Source organism: Atheta coriaria, unplaced genomic scaffold (genome assembly GCF_025399875.1).
Source record: "Atheta coriaria isolate IRGN ID8LTWV9N9 unplaced genomic scaffold, Caltech_Dcor_3.1 hic_scaffold_10_pilon, whole genome shotgun sequence".
Taxonomy (NCBI): domain Eukaryota; kingdom Metazoa; phylum Arthropoda; class Insecta; order Coleoptera; family Staphylinidae; genus Dalotia; species Dalotia coriaria.
The window spans coordinates 8,526,516-8,545,565 of NW_027045452.1; the positions used below are offsets into that span (position 1 = coordinate 8,526,516).

General features: G+C 38.7%; 1 protein-coding gene and 1 long non-coding RNA gene across 2 annotated transcripts; both read left to right on the forward strand.

Annotated features, from left to right (window-relative positions):
* Positions 1-7,017: 7,017 nt before the first annotated feature.
* On the forward strand, positions 7,018-7,842 carry LOC135800166 (uncharacterized). The gene is made up of 3 exons (XR_010550115.1): positions 7,018-7,146; positions 7,216-7,324; positions 7,557-7,842. It is a non-coding gene; the product is annotated as an uncharacterized lncRNA (long non-coding RNA).
* A 2,845-nt stretch (positions 7,843-10,687) lies between these two features.
* LOC135800165 (calmodulin) lies at positions 10,688-17,753 on the forward strand. Its single transcript, XM_065313310.1, has 4 exons — positions 10,688-11,010; positions 11,922-12,096; positions 13,616-13,858; positions 15,415-17,753. The coding sequence occupies exons 1-4, from the start codon at positions 11,008-11,010 to the stop codon at positions 15,441-15,443; spliced, it is 450 nt and encodes a 149-aa protein (XP_065169382.1). The 5' UTR covers positions 10,688-11,007; the 3' UTR covers positions 15,444-17,753.
* The last annotated feature ends 1,297 nt before the right edge of the window (positions 17,754-19,050 follow it).

Below are 19,050 nucleotides of genomic sequence, written 5' to 3' on the forward strand. Positions count from 1 at the left end.
TGAGATGTGAGTAATTTATCGATATTTTCATGTTTGTTGTATTCCTATACGTGATTGTTTGCTGTTTTATGTTTATTGTGCTTTGCGATATTACGATTTTGTTATTTCCTGCATTTTGCAGTAATATTTTTATGATTAATTTGGATTATTACGACATATTCTTGCCTTGTCGTTACGGGAGATTATAAAACTATATCTCAAGAGTAGGTAACTTTATATAGGGTGAAACATAAGTGAAAAGACATTTTTTACTTCCATCACTTTTTTCACGGTTTTGAGACATAAAAAGTGGTATTTTAATCACGGACGGCCAAAACCATGATTAAAATGCTTTAGTCACGGGGTATGCGAACCCCCATGTATTTATAACCTTACATTTCTCAATCGTGTGCGAAAAAAGTCCGAAATTTTAAAATAAAACGTTTAAATACAAAAATAAACGTGAAAATTCAGTGGAAGTAGAAAAAATAGCTAAACGTTATTAAAATACCACTTAGCGCACTAGATATTTAATACACTATTAAACCAAGGCGTTATTAGATAAACTTCTAATATTTCCCTCGCCCTGTATATAAATAAATGCCGGAACCTAGAAAAACTCAATTTCAATTCGGCGTCATCCTCAAGGTTTCAATACGAAGTTTAAAACGCATAAAACATCCGGCGTACACCCATGAAATATGAGCTATATATCCAGTGTATAAAAATGTATAAAGTGCATGCGAGCGCACGTGATGCGTACGAACGTAAAAATGTAATAATCTTGTTAATATGTATTAGGGCTGTGCGGGGCTCTGGCAGCGCAGATAGATTGCGATCGTCGTCGTGTCCTTCTCGCCCTTCTGCCGCCTTCTGTTCGACGTGTATCGAAGGACGAATGTTGCGAAACACGCCAGCGTGTCCCGAAATAGACCTGCGGCGCAAGAACGGGGATGGCTTGGCGGATCGTCATGTCGAAAGTCGTTTAATAATCATTTATCTGTCGGTACAATGCGCGCAGGTGGTACGGCACAGAAAAATATCACGCAGTAGCGAATTGTTCACCAGGAAAAAAAATATGTTACAAGGTTTAGATAAACATAGAAATCTCATATCAGTTTATTCACTGTGTGTCAAATCCTGTTGATATTTGTTTAGTCAATATTTATTTTGTTAGATTATTTGTTATTTATGTTTAAAGATGTAAATTTCAGCCCGGGGAAGGGTTGAAATTGATGGTAATCACGTTGCGAGATAAGAAACTCGTGCGTATGTTAAATAAGTTCGTAGATACGGCGTATTGGTGTCCGGTGTGCAATTTCTAGCACCTGACAGCGGTGGCGGCGGCGGCCTTTACCTACATTTCGCGAGTAATCGATAAGGCGACCCCGCGACCCGGCCCGCACCTGAACACAAGATCGGTGAGTTTCCAACACTTATACTGGTTGGCTACATACGCCGGGCTCACCCTCCTTGGGGATGGAGGCGAAGGATATTGCAAGAGGAAGAGGAAAGCAGTTTGGTAGCGAGTTGTACTCGCACTGACGTAGGATCTGTCTTCCGGTGAGAGAAATCTGTGCTGAGGTGGGATGTGCCTATCAACAGCTTTATCTTGTGGCCCTTCAGCACTTTGGCGCGGGCGTGAAGCCGTAATGTGACGAATTCAGCTAGTTCTGCAGAAATTGACGCGTGGAGTACGTAAGCAGCGTGATAACACACGTGGATTAACATTCATTTACTCGCCGACACGTGGAGTAATGGTAGTGGTGGGTGGAAGTACAAAATCAGTTATTTTATGGTAGTTTCTGAGGGTTTTAATGGATGAAATGATATGTATAATATACAGGGTGTTTTTATCTACAATATGAGGTTGAGAAATTTGGAATTGCTTTATTGGTTTAGGAAATACAGGGTATTTTCTAGGAAAAATGTGTAATTTCACTAAAAATTATCCTTTTAAATAGAATTTTGGAGGACTTTCTCTTAGCTTAGGAAGGTGAAAATGCATACAGAGTGTGAAGAATTATCAAATCTACATTCTGAAGTTGAAAAATATTGAATATCACAAATGGTTCAGGAGATACAAGGTGTTTTTCATCTTTTTTATTTAGAAACTTTGAGAAAAAGAGCAATTTGACAGATATTTTAGGGCAGCACGGTATAAAAAAAGTACAAATATTGAAAAAAAACTTTATAAACCTTATATGACACTGGTTAACCTCTAATTGCTCCATTAATATAAGAAATACAGGGTGTTCTCCACCCAAATTTTATGTTAATTCACAAAAAACTACAATTTACGACTTGAAAGACAAAATATTCATTATTTAAAAGGTTTTTTTTAAACAATTTATTATAATTTATAATTTTACATTTTTTCGAATGTGTTTTGAAGTCATTGAACTGGTTACCTGCGACATCTTGTGTTTCATAAACGCGTCCATCCATAATTCAATATCAAACCGCTTCGACCCCAGAAACAAAGATAGTTTCCATGAACCGACGACAATGTTAGGGTATTCATCATCCTATTAATATTGAAATGCAAAGACGATTTGCCTCTGCGCACTACCCCATTGCGTAGTTGAATAATCTTAAAAATATCACATAATTCAACATTCCTCTACTCAAATATCCGACATTTCGTTGTTAGGCAACTGATATAACACAAAACAAAATTAGTAAAAATACCAACTATACGAATTAATATAATACTAATTCCTCAAACAGATTATAAACGCACGCTATCTACATGTATCTATGTGTATGCATGGGGCGTCTTTGTAATACTCATTAAATTTTTAATTCCGTGTACATTGACGTCGGCGTAAATTATTCAACAATGGCGGCGACCGACAAACATTCCACCATTATCCAGAACGTTTCAAGTCGTTGCTTTTTATTAATATTAGGTATTATTTAACTGTTTATTAGTTAATTCTGCGTGAATATTAAGATTGCTTTAGTTGAAATATGAATTCTAATATGTTTCGGAAAATATTTGCGTTGATGTGTGTTGTTTGCCTTCGACTGGTTTCATTATCATTATGCGTGTAATTTTGTTTGTGCACGTTGTGATTGCCGGACGGATTGCTGGGGCGCGCGCAATGGCGGCAATCGATTCGAATTAATGAAGTGATTTACGGTTACGTGTTTTATCGCAATATTGCATGCGCATTACGCTAACAGTTGTAAATTTGGTTGGAAGTGTGAGTGGAAGAAGTTGATGTGGATTCATTTCTTAGACGCGCAGAATGATCATTAATGTAGATAAATTAATTATAACCAAATTTTTTTGGTAAAAAATTATTCAATTTATATTTTTCTTCTATCACCATTAAAGCGACACTTTTTTCACAGTTTCTATACACGAAAAGTGGCATTTTAGTCACGAATTGCCAAAACCGTGACTAAAGTACTTTAGTCATGGGTTTTAGTGACGGGGCGGAGCCTGTACATGTGGAAGTAAAAAATACGTAAGCATCACATCGCTAAACGTGGTTAAAGTGCCGTTTAGCGCTCTTGATACAATAATATACTATTTATGAATCTTCTAAGATTTTTCTTTGACTTTTGTGTGTTTGGCAAGTTTTAATTCTCTTACTCTTGATAAATATCTGTTATTTTGCTTCCTACTGCGCATTTTAGAACCACCGACAATAATTTCAATAAAATTCTGTTATTTCCGAAAACTTTGCTTTCGCATGCAGTTTCAATTCTCCGCAAACAATAAACTAGCAAGTGTAAACAACTTAACGCCGAATAAACTTTTAATCTCTCCAATAAACCTTATTTTATTTCAAATAATGTTTAAAATTGAATGTGATCACCTAAGAAAGGTTAAAAAGCTGAAATTGTGAAAATGTCCGCAGACAAAGCGGAAAAAAATGAGGAGGGAAGCCTGTGCGTTGAACTTGAATCAGCAAATCTAGGTCAATGTTTAATGTATAATGTGCACGCCACGGACAGTAGGGTCTCCCTGGGAAGCGTCCTGGGCAGAGCAAAGGGTCAAATTTCTCGCACGACCTAAAACCAGAAAAAGAAAACGAAATTTTAAAAAAAATTATTTTTGTACGATTTTATAAGAAAAAATAATAGTAATTATGTAGATAGCAACCGGAAGCGGATTTTTGTTAAGATTTACTCAAATTTGATAATATTAATGATGAATATCTTAATTTTTCAAATACTCAAACATTTACATTGAAATATACGGAAATAAATATCATTAAATGAATTAACAATTAGTTTATCTTAAAAAAAACTTTATGTTATAGTCTACTGAGAAGTAATCAATAAAACTTTCAATAAAGTATCAAAACACTTCAGTTTAGCGGAATCATTAAAATTTTATCTAAAATAATATGTATATAAACCAATCGAAATATTATTAATTCATGAGTAAACTCATACCGATCATCATGAAGTTGTGTCTTTTCGTCGTATGCACTCTGGCTGTTGCCATTCTTCCGCAAGCTGATGGAAAAACTTATGCAGGTAATTATATTTGTATTACAATATCGTATATTTATATAATAATATCACATTTATATTTTTATGAAAAAATAGATGAAAGAGGAAATGTGTGGATTGGCGGTTTCGATGTTCTTCAAAATCATAATTTTGTTTGGATTAGCACGGCCCTCGATTTCAACTTTACCAATTGGGCAAATGGTTTTCCGTCTCCTGAACCAGACATTAACTGTGCTCTGCAGACCATGACGATGCAAGGCAGTTGGGGCGTCCCTGGATGGGAAACAGCTGCATGCCATACAGGGCACTATTGTATATGCGAAGCTAACAAAAAAATGATTGCATGTTAAAATTGTATTAAAATGTAGTTTTGATTGGAAATTTGCCTTATTTTTATATTCCTTAATTTCCTTTTTTTTAATTTCACCATTAAAGTGCAAGTTTTTCAGCGGTTTTGATAAACGTAGTGTTTCACACGTAAAAGAAAGACGAGAACGAGGCGGGACGCTTTTCAAATTTTTTTTTAAACAATTTATTATAATTTATAATTTTACATTTTTTCGAATGTGTTTTGAAGTCATTGAACTGGTTACCTGCGACATCTTGTGTTTCATAAACGCGTCCATCCATAATTCAATATCAAACCGCTTCGACCCCAGAAACAAAGATAGTTTCCATGAACCGACGACAATGTTAGGGTATTCATCATCCTATTAATATTGAAATGCAAAGACGATTTGCCTCTGCGCACTACCCCATTGCGTAGTTGAATAATCTTAAAAATATCACATAATTCAACATTCCTCTACTCAAATATCCGACATTTCGTTGTTAGGCAACTGATATAACACAAAACAAAATTAGTAAAAATACCAACTATACGAATTAATATAATACTAATTCCTCAAACAGATTATAAACGCACGCTATCTACATGTATCTATGTGTATGCATGGGGCGTCTTTGTAATACTCATTAAATTTTTAATTCCGTGTACATTGACGTCGGCGTAAATTATTCAACAATGGCGGCGACCGACAAACATTCCACCATTATCCAGAACGTTTCAAGTCGTTGCTTTTTATTAATATTAGGTATTATTTAACTGTTTATTAGTTAATTCTGCGTGAATATTAAGATTGCTTTAGTTGAAATATGAATTCTAATATGTTTCGGAAAATATTTGCGTTGATGTGTGTTGTTTGCCTTCGACTGGTTTCATTATCATTATGCGTGTAATTTTGTTTGTGCACGTTGTGATTGCCGGACGGATTGCTGGGGCGCGCGCAATGGCGGCAATCGATTCGAATTAATGAAGTGATTTACGGTTACGTGTTTTATCGCAATATTGCATGCGCATTACGCTAACAGTTGTAAATTTGGTTGGAAGTGTGAGTGGAAGAAGTTGATGTGGATTCATTTCTTAGACGCGCAGAATGATCATTAATGTAGATAAATTAATTATAACCAAATTTTTTTGGTAAAAAATTATTCAATTTATATTTTTCTTCTATCACCATTAAAGCGACACTTTTTTCACAGTTTCTATACACGAAAAGTGGCATTTTAGTCACGAATTGCCAAAACCGTGACTAAAGTACTTTAGTCATGGGTTTTAGTGACGGGGCGGAGCCTGTACATGTGGAAGTAAAAAATACGTAAGCATCACATCGCTAAACGTGGTTAAAGTGCCGTTTAGTACACTTGATACAATAATATACTATTTATGAATCTTCTAAGATTATTCTTTGACTTTTTGTGTGTTTGGCAAGTTTTAATTCTCTTACTCTTGATAAATATCTGTTATTTTGCTTCCTACTGCGCATTTTAGAACCACCGACAAATAATTTCAATAAAATTCTGTTATTTCCGAAAACTTTGCTTTCGCATGCAGTTTCAATTCTCCGCAAACAATAAACTAGCAAGTGTAAACAACTTAACGCCGAATAAACTTTTAATCTCTCCAATAAACCTTATTTTATTTCAAATAATGTTTAAAATTGAATGTGATCACCTAAGAAAGGTTAAAAAGCTGAAATTGTGAAAATGTCCGCAGACAAAGCGGAAAAAAATGAGGAGGGAAGCCTGTGCGTTGAACTTGAATCAGCAAATCTAGGTCAATGTTTAATGTATAATGTGCACGCCACGGACAGTAGGGTCTCCCTGGGAAGCGTCCTGGGCAGAGCAAAGGGTCAAATTTCTCGCACGACCTAAAACCAGAAAAAGAAAACGAAATTTTAAAAAAAATTATTTTTGTACGATTTTATAAGAAAAATTGCAGTAATTATGTAGATAGCAACCGGAAGCGGATTTTTGTTAAGATTTACTCAAATTTGATAATATTAATGATGAATATCTTAATTTTTCAAATACTCAAACATTTACATTGAAATATACGGAAATAAATATCATTAAATGAATTAACAATTAGTTTATCTTAAAAAAAACTTTATGTTATAGTCTACTGAGAAGTAATCAATAAAACTTTCAATAAAGTATCAAAACACTTCAGTTTAGCGGAATCATTAAAATTTTATCTAAAATAATATGTATATAAACCAATCGAAATATTATTAATTCATGAGTAAACTCATACCGATCATCATGAAGTTGTGTCTTTTCGTCGTATGCACTCTGGCTGTTGCCATTCTTCCGCAAGCTGATGGAAAAACTTATCACTTTCTCAAAGAGGGAGTAAGTAACTAGACCTAAATTTTCAATTTGTTTTATATATTTACATTTTACATTTTATATCTCGTGAAGGCAACCTGGATTCAAGCTTCCGACCGTTGCAACAGACTGGGTTATAATTTGGCTTCAGTTGAGAGTTCGTCAGATCAGGCAGAAATAAATGCCCTGCTTACAATTGCTGGTAAATTTGAAAATTTGCTTTGCCTGGATTAGAGTCAGGGGCGTAGCTACCGCCGCATTTGCCGTATCAATTATACGGGGCCCCCGGGCCACGGGGGCCCCCAAAGTGTGTAAGGAAAAACCTTTACCTCCATATAAGGGCCTCCAAAAAAAATTTTATACGGGGCCCCGACAAGGCACGCTACGCCGCTGATTAGAGTGATAAATTTAATATGATTTTTTCTATTAAATAGGAGAAAAAAACACAGTGTGGCTTGGTGGTACTACCATGCTTCAAAAAGGCAAATTTGTATGGGTTGGTACCGGCCGAGAATTCAGCTACACCAATTGGGCTGAAGATGAATCATATCCAGAGCCACTTGACAGAATGTGTGTTCAACAATCAATGATACCAGATTTTAAAGGTTGGATAGTTCGTGAATGCGAGGCAAATATTTACTTTATTTGTGAAGGCTAAGCAAATTTCAGAAAAATTGTAACAATGGTTTAAATTGTAATAAAATACAGTTTTAATTCGTATGCATATTAGTTTCGTTGTAATCTCCAGCTTAAATTTGGTGGCGCGTACGTGCGCGTCCTTGCACTCGTCGGCTCGTTATCCTTGGAAGGCTTTCAGCGTCGCGGCGCGCGCCTCGTAAGCGAAGCACGTCGCGATAATCGACGTCGTCGCGACGTCACAATGCAGATATTACGCGTCGACGTGCGGGGCAGACGCGCCTAGTAAGTAAATAAGTCGATGAACGCAGCAAAAACGCAAAAACTACAATTTTCACAATAATTAAATCTAAAATCAAAAATTCAATATATGCAACCAATCTGTCACCAAAACAAACAACACATACAAGTTGCCTATATTAATATTACATTAAAAATGTAAAAACTGGTAAAAACACTCAAAAATGCAGGAAAGGATGTGAAATCACTTGACAAATTGACTGTAACAATACCGCACATCCTTTCACAAGCTGTGTAACACAAAGCACGCTACGATTTTCGGCTAAAAAGGACAAGCAAACTCAACAAGTGGAATCGCAAATCTATCAAATCCTTCAGCGCCCAGCAGTCACGTCTCACGCAGCCGATGAATATCCCGTCGCTGTTTGTTGTCGTTCAGTGAAAGAAAACAAACTGGCAACACAATCCGCAATCCAATCCTCTGGGTAGAAAGCGGAAACTTACTTTCTCCGTTTCTTCAATTCACGACGACGCACAAACGGAAGCGAAACAAATATTTACACTTACAGACAATTTATTTTCCGTTATTTATCTTATAAAATATCAAAAATTTATATTTTTTTAATGTAAAACATAACACCGCATGTGTATTGTTGGTTGCCTATAATAAAATAACTTTCTAAGGTTATTTAGGTATTTCCCTAGGTAGTACGTTGGTATTTCCTGTGCAGTTATTTAATATCAAACGAAAAATAATGTTTTGTACCCTTTTAAGCCCAGCGACTGTATTTTCCCCGTTCGCGTCGAGTTTTTGGTTGTGTTGTGAGCAGGAACACGAAGGACACACCCTTGTTCCGCCTGTGGGGCCCGCGGTGAAGCCGTAAAAGATCATCAAGCTCAAACAACGGGCGAACATCGCCTCTAAGCCGGGGCCGGTCCTTCCTGCTTAACGTCCCTTTCGTCCTGCACAGCGTACAGAAAAACGAGGAAGCGTACAGTGTACAACGGAAGGCGGCTTTAATCTTGTTAGCGATTATAAAAAAACAAAAACAAAAATTACATAAATTCACAGTCAAGTTTAATATAGGCAACCAATATCTCTCGAAATTTATAGTTATTGCCTACAATATTCTATATCCTGCTGTAAATAACTAACTAATTGAATTTTGTACCTTCCGATAAGATACAGATAAGATAAAATAAATTTCCGAGCAAATACAACCTAAATTACTAATATACCTACTCGTAAAATTTAATTGAATTTACTTTTTGTGCACACATAATATTTGGTATAGTGTGTCACTGATAGCTGAGAATTGAGGTTATGACACAGGTACAAATTGCCTAGCAACCACCCATTGAGGACAGTACAAAGGTCGTTCAGGATCCCCCTGCGTGTTTCACCCCACTTTCCAAAGCATGCCCCGAAAACAAAAGACGCCGAATGTAGCGCACACACACACACCGCGCCGCAAATATTTGCGTTCGACATGCGAATTGTATATCGACATACCGCAAAACCCGAATGTACGATGGGCGCGAAAGGAGGGTGAAGGTTATTAGGCGCCGAGGGGCGGCAGACAATCGTAAATCCCGATTTAGAACACAACACAACACGCCAATCGCAAACAGAAGGCGAAATATTGCCGGATGAAGGTCGCAAATGTAGATTACCCACTATACATGCAAGCCAACTCTGAATAATTCGATTTCTGCGTAAAAAAACTATGACTAACGCTGTGTAAATTGTGTTGTCTATTGTAAATAATTCTTTTCGACGTTGAGTTTAACTAAAAATAGTTCCACAGGCGTCGCGTCCGACATTCTTTTGTTGTCGGTGGAAGGTATAAATAGTTTTTTGTTTGTTTGGCTGCCTATTTTTTTAAGGATCTATGTGTGCAGGACGCACACATTGTGCAATTTTCGAAGAATTGTAGGATTTATTAGCACGCTGCGGGTGCGGTCTGTGCGCGCGCGAGTCGCACACACGCTGCGGATGCTCTCGTGCGGTGTGCGGCAAAAGAGTCGCGCGTCGCTCGCCGGTCGGCGACGCGGTGCGGAGTGGCGCGCTTCTGCCGCGGCGGCCGAAACGCGACAAAACCAAATTTTCCCGCTTGACGCATTGCAGGTACGCGCCGACCAATCGGGGAGCAGAGCCGCCGCTACGGCACGCCGCGGCCGGCGCGGTAAACATGCCGCGCCCGACCCTGCTGTCGCAGCGGCCCCCCACCAACGTGCGAAAACTATACGGACTGTGACTGCGCCACGGCGATCGAAAAGAATCACTGCGGAAAATTTGAAAATTTCTTATGAAAACCACGTAGAAACTTGGTATAAACTATTGTAATATCTAGTTTATTATATAAAGTAATGTATAGGTGGATATTTTAGCGGATTTTGTGCGTTTTGTGTTGGATATTCACTGTTTGCAGAACGGCGTAGGAATTTTACTCGGTTATGCTGTCACGGCGCAGTGCGCAGTCAACCCGGGAGCGCAGCGCTGCGAAATTCGCGGAACAGTGTCGCACACCGGCGATCACCCCATCTCTCTCCTATTCTATTTCGCCTTCGCTTACACTTATTGCATTCACCATAAGCAGCTCAAATTTAGCGCCAGTTTGCAGTAGGTCGAAGAAACCCGAGTGCCGCCGACGCGTGGCGCGCTGCGGCTGTCAAGAACGACGCGGCTCGGCGCTCGTCAGACGGTCAGTTGTTGTCTGGACGTCGTCGCAATCGCAACTGTCGCCGCACCACACCGCCGTCGAAGTTCGCAGAAGTTCACTCTTGCAGAACAGTAGTTGTCCGCCACTCGGTGAACTCGCTGCCGAATAAACGCGCTACCCACCGCCCCCGCAGGAGCTTGGGATTACGGGAACGTCGTCAGTGCAGGATCAGCGGTGCAGCCGAATCCAGCACATCACACACTCACACACATACACGGAGCCGCTCAGGAGAAGGAAGACCAGCCGCCGGAGGGACATCCCACAAACTAAATCCTAACTAATCGCAATGGTGAGCGCTCTTTTGCATCCATCGACGCTACCAACGCAAGCAGCGATTATCAGTGCATCGTCACACAAGCGTATTTTCCCGCAACCGGAGCCGGAAACACGAAAAAAATCGAATTTCGTCGCGCTCCGCCGATTTGTGTACAACCTACACGTACACACATACAGGCACATCGATTTGCTGCGCGTTGATTGGTCGCGGTGAAAACACCGGGTGAAATTCGACTCAGGCACACGATATTGGGTGAAATGGCGGAGGAATTTGTTTGTGCGCGTTGAGTATTGTCGAATGTCGAGCGAAGCCCTCCCAGTCCGGCGGCGCGTACATATTTTTACCGCAATGCGGTAACTCGCACGCAGCGCACCGTGTGTTTCGTGCGTTTTGTGTACACACACACACACACACCTAGACACCAACACCATCTACACATCTATCCAATCAACAGTTACATGCACCGCACGCGTTGTGCATCTGGAAACAAACGACGCACGATGAATTTTCACCTTAGGGGGTCAAAAATCGATATCGGTGCAGTTACACACTCGAGTTTGTTTACGAAATCATCATTTTGCGTCGCAGTAAATTCCAAACACACACAGGAAGAAAATAAAAGGCCAAAAAAAAAACTAGTCGTAATTATTATCTTCAGGTGTCTAATCGGTTCGTTCACGTCGTAATTTTTACGTTTCGGGTCGCGCGCACACCGTGTGCATGTACGTGTATTATTGATCTGTTGCTCTGTTGCTTTTTCGCCCGCCTTGTGCGGCTTCTCTCCCCGTATACTCTACACGCCAGTGTGTATACCTTCCCTATCTGGATCGTAGATAACGCGCGCGGACGCCTCTCCCCCAAACGACATGCACAGCAATCAAACGCATTCCACCACTCATTTGTGTTGTGTTTTTTGTTTGTAGGCCGATCAACTGACCGAGGAACAAATCGCTGAATTCAAGGAGGCGTTCTCGCTCTTCGACAAGGACGGTGATGGCACCATCACCACGAAAGAGTTGGGCACGGTGATGCGGTCGCTTGGCCAAAACCCCACCGAAGCCGAGCTGCAGGATATGATCAACGAGGTCGACGCTGACGGTAATTTTTTTTGTAGAATTCAGATATTTTTCTAATATCTACACCACTTGAAGTAGATATTGATGTAGATGTGATGAAATATCGCATTAAAACGCACTTGACGTGGGGAAATTAGGTAATTCGTGTGAATTTCTTATCGTGCGCTGCTGTAATTGATTGTCGACGTGGATTCCGAGTGGTTTACGTGCCGATTACAGCGTAAAAATTGCGGTTTCATAATTTGCCGATTAAACAGCTTGAGTTTTTACACAATTTCAAGTGGTTTCTGAATGTTTGCACCCTGTTAATGTGTTTGTGGGCAGCATGGAAACAAATCGCGCCGCCAGGCTCACGCGCGCAACTATTTATAGCGGATTTGATATAAAAGGATGCACAATGAGTAATAATTTCGACGTTTGTGCAGTGTAACACGTTCGAGTCACACGCTGCGGTGTGAAACATGAATAATATGCATGGAAATAACGCAAAAATCACCGAAATTGTGACAGTTTTCGATATTCAAGGCGAGCGCGACTTGTTTTTCCACAGTCAATTAATTTTAATACGGCGTATTGTCGTGTTTTCACGTTGTACACGTTTAACACACGCAATTATCCCATAAAAAAAATTATTAATATTGTCTGCGAATTGTGTTTATCTCTGATTTTTCTAGCAATTTGTAGCATTATTCGCGAAAAAACAGTTCGCACACTTTTTTCGGCTTCGCAGATGATGTGTTTATTGTTTCGGTGTTAGTTTTTAATTTGTTTATAACGTCACCGAAGCATGCGGAGCATCTGTGCGGCGCGCGTAGTCGAAACAATTCAAGCGCGACACAATATTTCTGTGTGTGTGTGTGAGTGTGGGTAATAATGTTGGACACTAGCTAATAATCGATGCATCAGTCATCAAACAGCGCGCACTTATTTCCACGCAAGTCGCGGCATTGCATTAAAAACACGCTCTTAACGTTTATTAATAGCGGTCGTAATTGTGATTGCCAAGAAAGTGCCAAAATTGCAAATTGCGATTCTTTTGGCGATGCGCGGCATTGTTTCCCGAACAATGTTGTATCTAGGTCTAGAAATCTAGAAAATTTACATGCGTATTTATTTATTTTTTTCATTTTCTGCGTGTGTTGTTTGTAATGAATGTTTATGCATAAATTGATTGCGATTGCGATGAATAAAGTTGAGCGAGCGAGCGCGCGGTGTTCATGAATGAACGATATTGATTTTTCGGCCGCCATCGTCGCCTGCCGCCGCCGCCCGCACCGGAGGCGGCTATGCTACGCGCGCGCTTTCTCTCTCTCTGGTGGTACTCTCGCTAGTGCGCGGGCAGTAAACGCTTTTATAACATAATTACAATGGGAAACGTGGCTGACGTTTACGTGTTTACGGTTTCATTTCGGCGAGCGTTTTCATCCCCCAAGTGCGGCATCAAATAAAATGATTAGGATTTTATTTCGCGACGCGACGATTTAGATAATATAATGATTAGCGCTACAAATTAGTAGTTTATTTTGTATGTGTTTAATTAGGTAATGGAACGATTGACTTCCCCGAATTCCTGACGATGATGGCGCGCAAAATGAAGGACACCGACAGCGAGGAGGAGATCCGCGAGGCGTTCCGCGTCTTCGACAAGGACGGCAACGGCTTCATCTCGGCGGCGGAGCTGCGCCACGTGATGACCAACCTCGGCGAGAAGCTCACCGACGAGGAGGTCGACGAGATGATCCGGGAGGCCGACATCGACGGTGATGGCCAGGTCAATTATGAAGGTCAGTATATACCACAAGAAAAAAAAACGAAATTTTTTATTTCTTTGTGTGTGGGTTTTTTCGATGTCGATAAATTTGCGCTTTGTCCTTGAGTGGTTCGTTTTTTTTTTTGCGTTCGTCCTACTTAACGCAACCCTCTTGTATTTTTTGCGCGCGCGGCGCGCATTGTCCTTGATTCTCCTTGGTCTTTTGACTTTTGCGCCGCACTATCCGATCTGTCAGCTCACAGCTAACTTTTGCTAATCTCCTGTGCTGAAATTTCATTGATTTTTCGCCGACAGAGTGTCCTCTGTGAGATTTTTTTTCTTTTCGTAGATTTATATTTCCTAGCTGTGCGAATTTTGGCATTCTTGGAGTAATGCGGACGTTGGCGTTGTGTTTGCACAGAGGGGTGTGTTCCGGGGTGGCGAAATGCTACGCGTTGTGCAACGCCAGCCAGCCGCGGCGAAAAGGGCGCAACGAGGGTGTGGTCCTGGTTGTGCTGCTTGCTTGCTTGCCAGCCAGCCAGCCACTACCACCCCCGCCTCTTATTACGCCGTCGCTGCCGCGCGCCGCCGTGCTGCCCTCCTGCAGCGGGCCGTAAATTTCATGACACAATTTTCTCGAATTGCGAAAATGTGAAACGCGCGCCGACACACAAAGCATTTTTTTCTTCTCTCGGTGCCCTATGTGTGTGTGATATCATCCTAGATATTTTTTAGTGACCTTTTCCAACGTGTTTTTTATATTTGCGTGTACACCGTTTGTTTTTATTTTTATGGTAATAGTCATAGTGCTGGCCTTTATTCGCAGAGAGAGAATAGAATTTCTAGAATAGTTTACATGATGATGATGATCAAGAGTATCTGGTAGTGTTGCGTTGTTTTTTTGGTTTCTGTTTGCTCTCTTGCAGATTTCCGCGCGCTTGCTCTGATAGTTTTCAGTCGTTATGCGCCCGCACGAGCTTCAAGCTGGTCAGTCTCGTAGCTCTTGTGTTTAGTAGTTTTTCTTTTGTCATTTTCAACCCCTCAAACCCGAATCAACCGAAGCAGTCGCTTTGTTCTGCTCGTGAAAGTCGCTTCATTTTCTTCACCCCCTGTGCTCATTTTACATTTGCACATATAAGCGGGAAACAAACGCAAACAATCACATAAATTCCACTGATAATCATCTCTCTACTTGTACTTATGTTATGTTACATACTTGCTAATTGTTTATGAGCTTGCAACGAAGCGTAACCACCGTTATTGTTTCGTGTATGTGTACGGTGTGTATGAACACAACGTTTTGAGCATGTTTACTGTTTGGATTTGCGCAAACATCCGCGCGCTACATCTAAATCCCTGGATGAAAGTTATCTTGCGAATGTGCAAATTATCTTTGTAGATCTCTTGTGCAAATTGTGGTTAAGGATGACTAAGTGGAGCAAACATGGCGTATGCATGGGTGGCCATTTTGGATATTGCTCCGTGTTACACTTTGTCATGCTTTTCGTTTTTGTCCACACGTTTTTTATTACTCCAATTGCGTGATGAAACATTTTAGGCTAATTTCTTGATATGTTTGGTGTGTTGCAGAGTTTGTTACCATGATGACCTCGAAGTGAAGCGCCACCAGCGTGAGTGCGCCGTCTGCATTTCAGCTTTCCATTATTTCATCCCGGCCCATTTATAATAATACTACTAAACAAAAAATATATTAATATTTAAACGAGACGTCTTAAAAAGAAAAGAAAAACAACCGAAAACAAATCACCAACACCGATGTTGCAGTCACAAGATACCAAAATGAGAATAATAATAAATCAGAGAAACCAATTGATGAATTACAGACCCACACACACGAGAACATCTTTTTCGCTTTCAAAGATGGCTGCCGGGCCCTCAAAATCAACAACTTCTACTTACAACACGTTCTAACACATTCATAGAGAGAGAAAAACTTGGGTTACATCTTACTTGAAACTATATTCAAACTGTACTGTCGAAATACAAGAGCAAAAACAAATGAAAGGTTTATTTCACGCAAACTTGTCAACTTGTCGAAAGAAATTTCAATGATATATAAATATAGTCAAATGAGATATACACACACTGAGAAAATGAACTAATGATAGCAAAAAAAAAACACGAAATACCAGAAATTTAAAGAGCAAACAAAAACGTAAGTAATGGAAAGGCAAAAAAAAAAACAAAAAAATATTATTAAAATAATAATATTAAATTAATTATTAATTAAAATATTAATGATAAAGATAATTGTGTAAATTTTTGTAATATATTTGTTTCGATCGATGGTTAGTGTTTATATAGTACGGTGCAACAAAATGAACAACAAGAACACAAGAAACAAATGAGAACTTGAAAAACAACAACAACAAAAAATCAATCAATAATTTTAATTGCTGAATGTTCCGTCGTGTGACTTGCAACAACTACAACCACCACCATCTCTCACCACCGCGACACGGAAGAGCAACAAACAAACAAAAGAAAAAAGACGGTCGCATCAACCGGCGACATCTATCTTAAATGTATTGTAATGTAAAAGTCACAAAGTATGAAACGGTTGCTTCGTACTTAAGAAATGATAATCCGATTGACGAAAACAAAGCAACAACAACAACAACAAGGGTTAAACAAAAAAATAAATTAAACACTATTGTGCGTTTTTCGTATTTATTATGATTACGATGTGAAGACGAGAGTAACTGAATGAATTTATTATATTAACTTAGATCATTTTTCAAATTGTGGATGATGCGCGCGCCGTGCACGTCATGGCAGCCATGATAGTTCCACAAGCGCGCGCGCACATCCTGCGACGGCATGAGATTATATATTAGTGTGTTAATTATTATCTAAATGAAGTATAACAACCAAACAGGCGTCCATACGTGTGGCGCGAGAATCATGCAAGCAAAAAAAAACAAACAATGTACTATTAATATATTTATCGGTGTTAGTTAGTAAATTTTCCTTATTAAGATGAAATAAACGAGAAGTAAATAAAGCATTGAGGACACTCACAGACACACACACACCGTACACTCTGAGAGTCAGGGGCATACAAAATGCAAACGAGACGCGCGTTTCATACTTTGTGGACTTGAGCTTAGCTGAACAAAACAAAACAAAAAAACCGAGAACAAGTGAAGAAATATTGTGCACTTAATTGTATTACTTGTATCCCCCTGATTATTATTCATTGATTCGTTGATTAATGATGAAGGTACAGCAGAGCTGGCGAATTTCAAAATATTTGAAGCTGAGACAGCCGAATCTATGAGTGCGATTAGTTGAAATCTTTTTGGCGCATACATGAAAGCAACCAAAACCGATGATTACACCCCCACATGGATGGATTATATAATTAATTATATGAATGAAAAACTATCGACTTATTAACGAAAAATTACAGATTACACACTAACCGTGACTGTTTTTGTGACTTGCGTTCCACAACTGAAGCGCAAAATGGCCGAGAATGCTTGTAATGCGGGAAACATAGCATGCGGAAGTATTTGGTCGGCCATTTTGTTGTGATCCTTGTTTCCTTGGTCTTGATTTCCCCGAATTTATTTCCAGGCGCTTCTATTTGTACAGAAAGGAAGCAGAGTTGCAAATTTATATCTCTTATACTATATATCTATTTAATGAATACGTCTTATTACTTATTATTACTATGATGCTAGTTTTAAACTTTTCACTTATTTATTATTAGTAGTATTGAGTTTTTCCTATTATGATTCTTATTCTTATTGCGTATATTGTAACGGAGCGAATTTGATTGAATTTGTTATGTTTAATTATTATATTCTCATTGCGGCGAACAGACTGTTTGTTGTTACTAGTTCTTTTGTTTTGTTTTTCGTTGTGAAGGAGAGTATCTTGCATATTAAAGTGAAGACAAGAAAGCACTATTTATATTATTTTACTTAGTAATATAGTTTAGTTGTGGTTTAAACAAAGTTTTGAATATTTTTTGAGAAGAAAATGAATGATAGTATGATTTTCCAACAGTCAAAGGTCAAAAAACGCGACAATCGCGAATATCTCGTAAACTAAAAGTCATACATAGGTACAAATCGCCGAGACTATTCTACGAACTATTCTCTATAAGAAAAGGCCAGTTAAAACGGAAATCTGAGAGATGAAATTTTCATTCTGAAGAAAAAATTGCCAAGGGGGGGTGCTTGATACTTTTTTTCGACGATTTTTGATAATTAATATCTCTTAAACTAAAAGCAATAGCAACCAACAAATTATTGATTATGAAAGATTGGAAAATTCTCTATCATATAAAAAAATAAAATAATTATATTTCCAACAGTCAAAGGTCAAAAAACGCGATCAAAAGTACTAAAAAGTGACATTTGTCCATTTTTGACGATTTTTTCCAGTCGCGAATATCTCGTAAACTAAAAGAGATAATTAAGATCTGACCGCAGCGTCTTAATCTACGGACTATTCTCCATCACATAGGATAGTTAAAACGGAAATCTGAGAGATGAAATTTTCATTCTGAAGAAAAAATTGCCAAGGGGGGGTGCTTGATACTTTTTTTCGACGATTTTTGATAATTAATATCTCTTAAACTAAAAGCGATAGCTACCAACAAATTGTTGATTATGAAAGATTGAAAATTCTCTATCAGATAAAAATATAAAATAATTATATTTCCTACAGTAAAAGGTCGAAAAACGCGACTAAAAGTGCTAAAAAGTGACATTTTGCAATTTTTGCCCATTTTATTCAATCGCGAATATCTCGTAAACTAAAAGAGATAATTAAGATCTGATCGCAGCGTCTTAATCTACGGACTATTCTCTATCAGATAGGATAGTTAAAACGGAAATCTGAGAGATGAAATTTTCATTCTTAAGAAAAAATTGCCAAGGGGGGGTGCTTGATACTTTTTTTCGACGATTTTTGATAATTAATATCTCTTAAACGAAAGGCGATAGGAACCAACGAATAGCTGATTATGAAAGATTGGAAAATTCTCTATCAGATAAAAATATGAAATAAATATATTTCCTACAGTAAAAGGTTGAAAAACGCGACTAAAAGTGCTAAAAAGTGAGATTTTTCAATTTTTGCCCATTTTATTCAATCGCGAATATCTCGTAAACTAAAAGAGATAATTAAGATCCGATCGCAGCGTCTTAATCTACGCACTATTCTCTATAAGATAGGCTAGTTAAAGCGGGA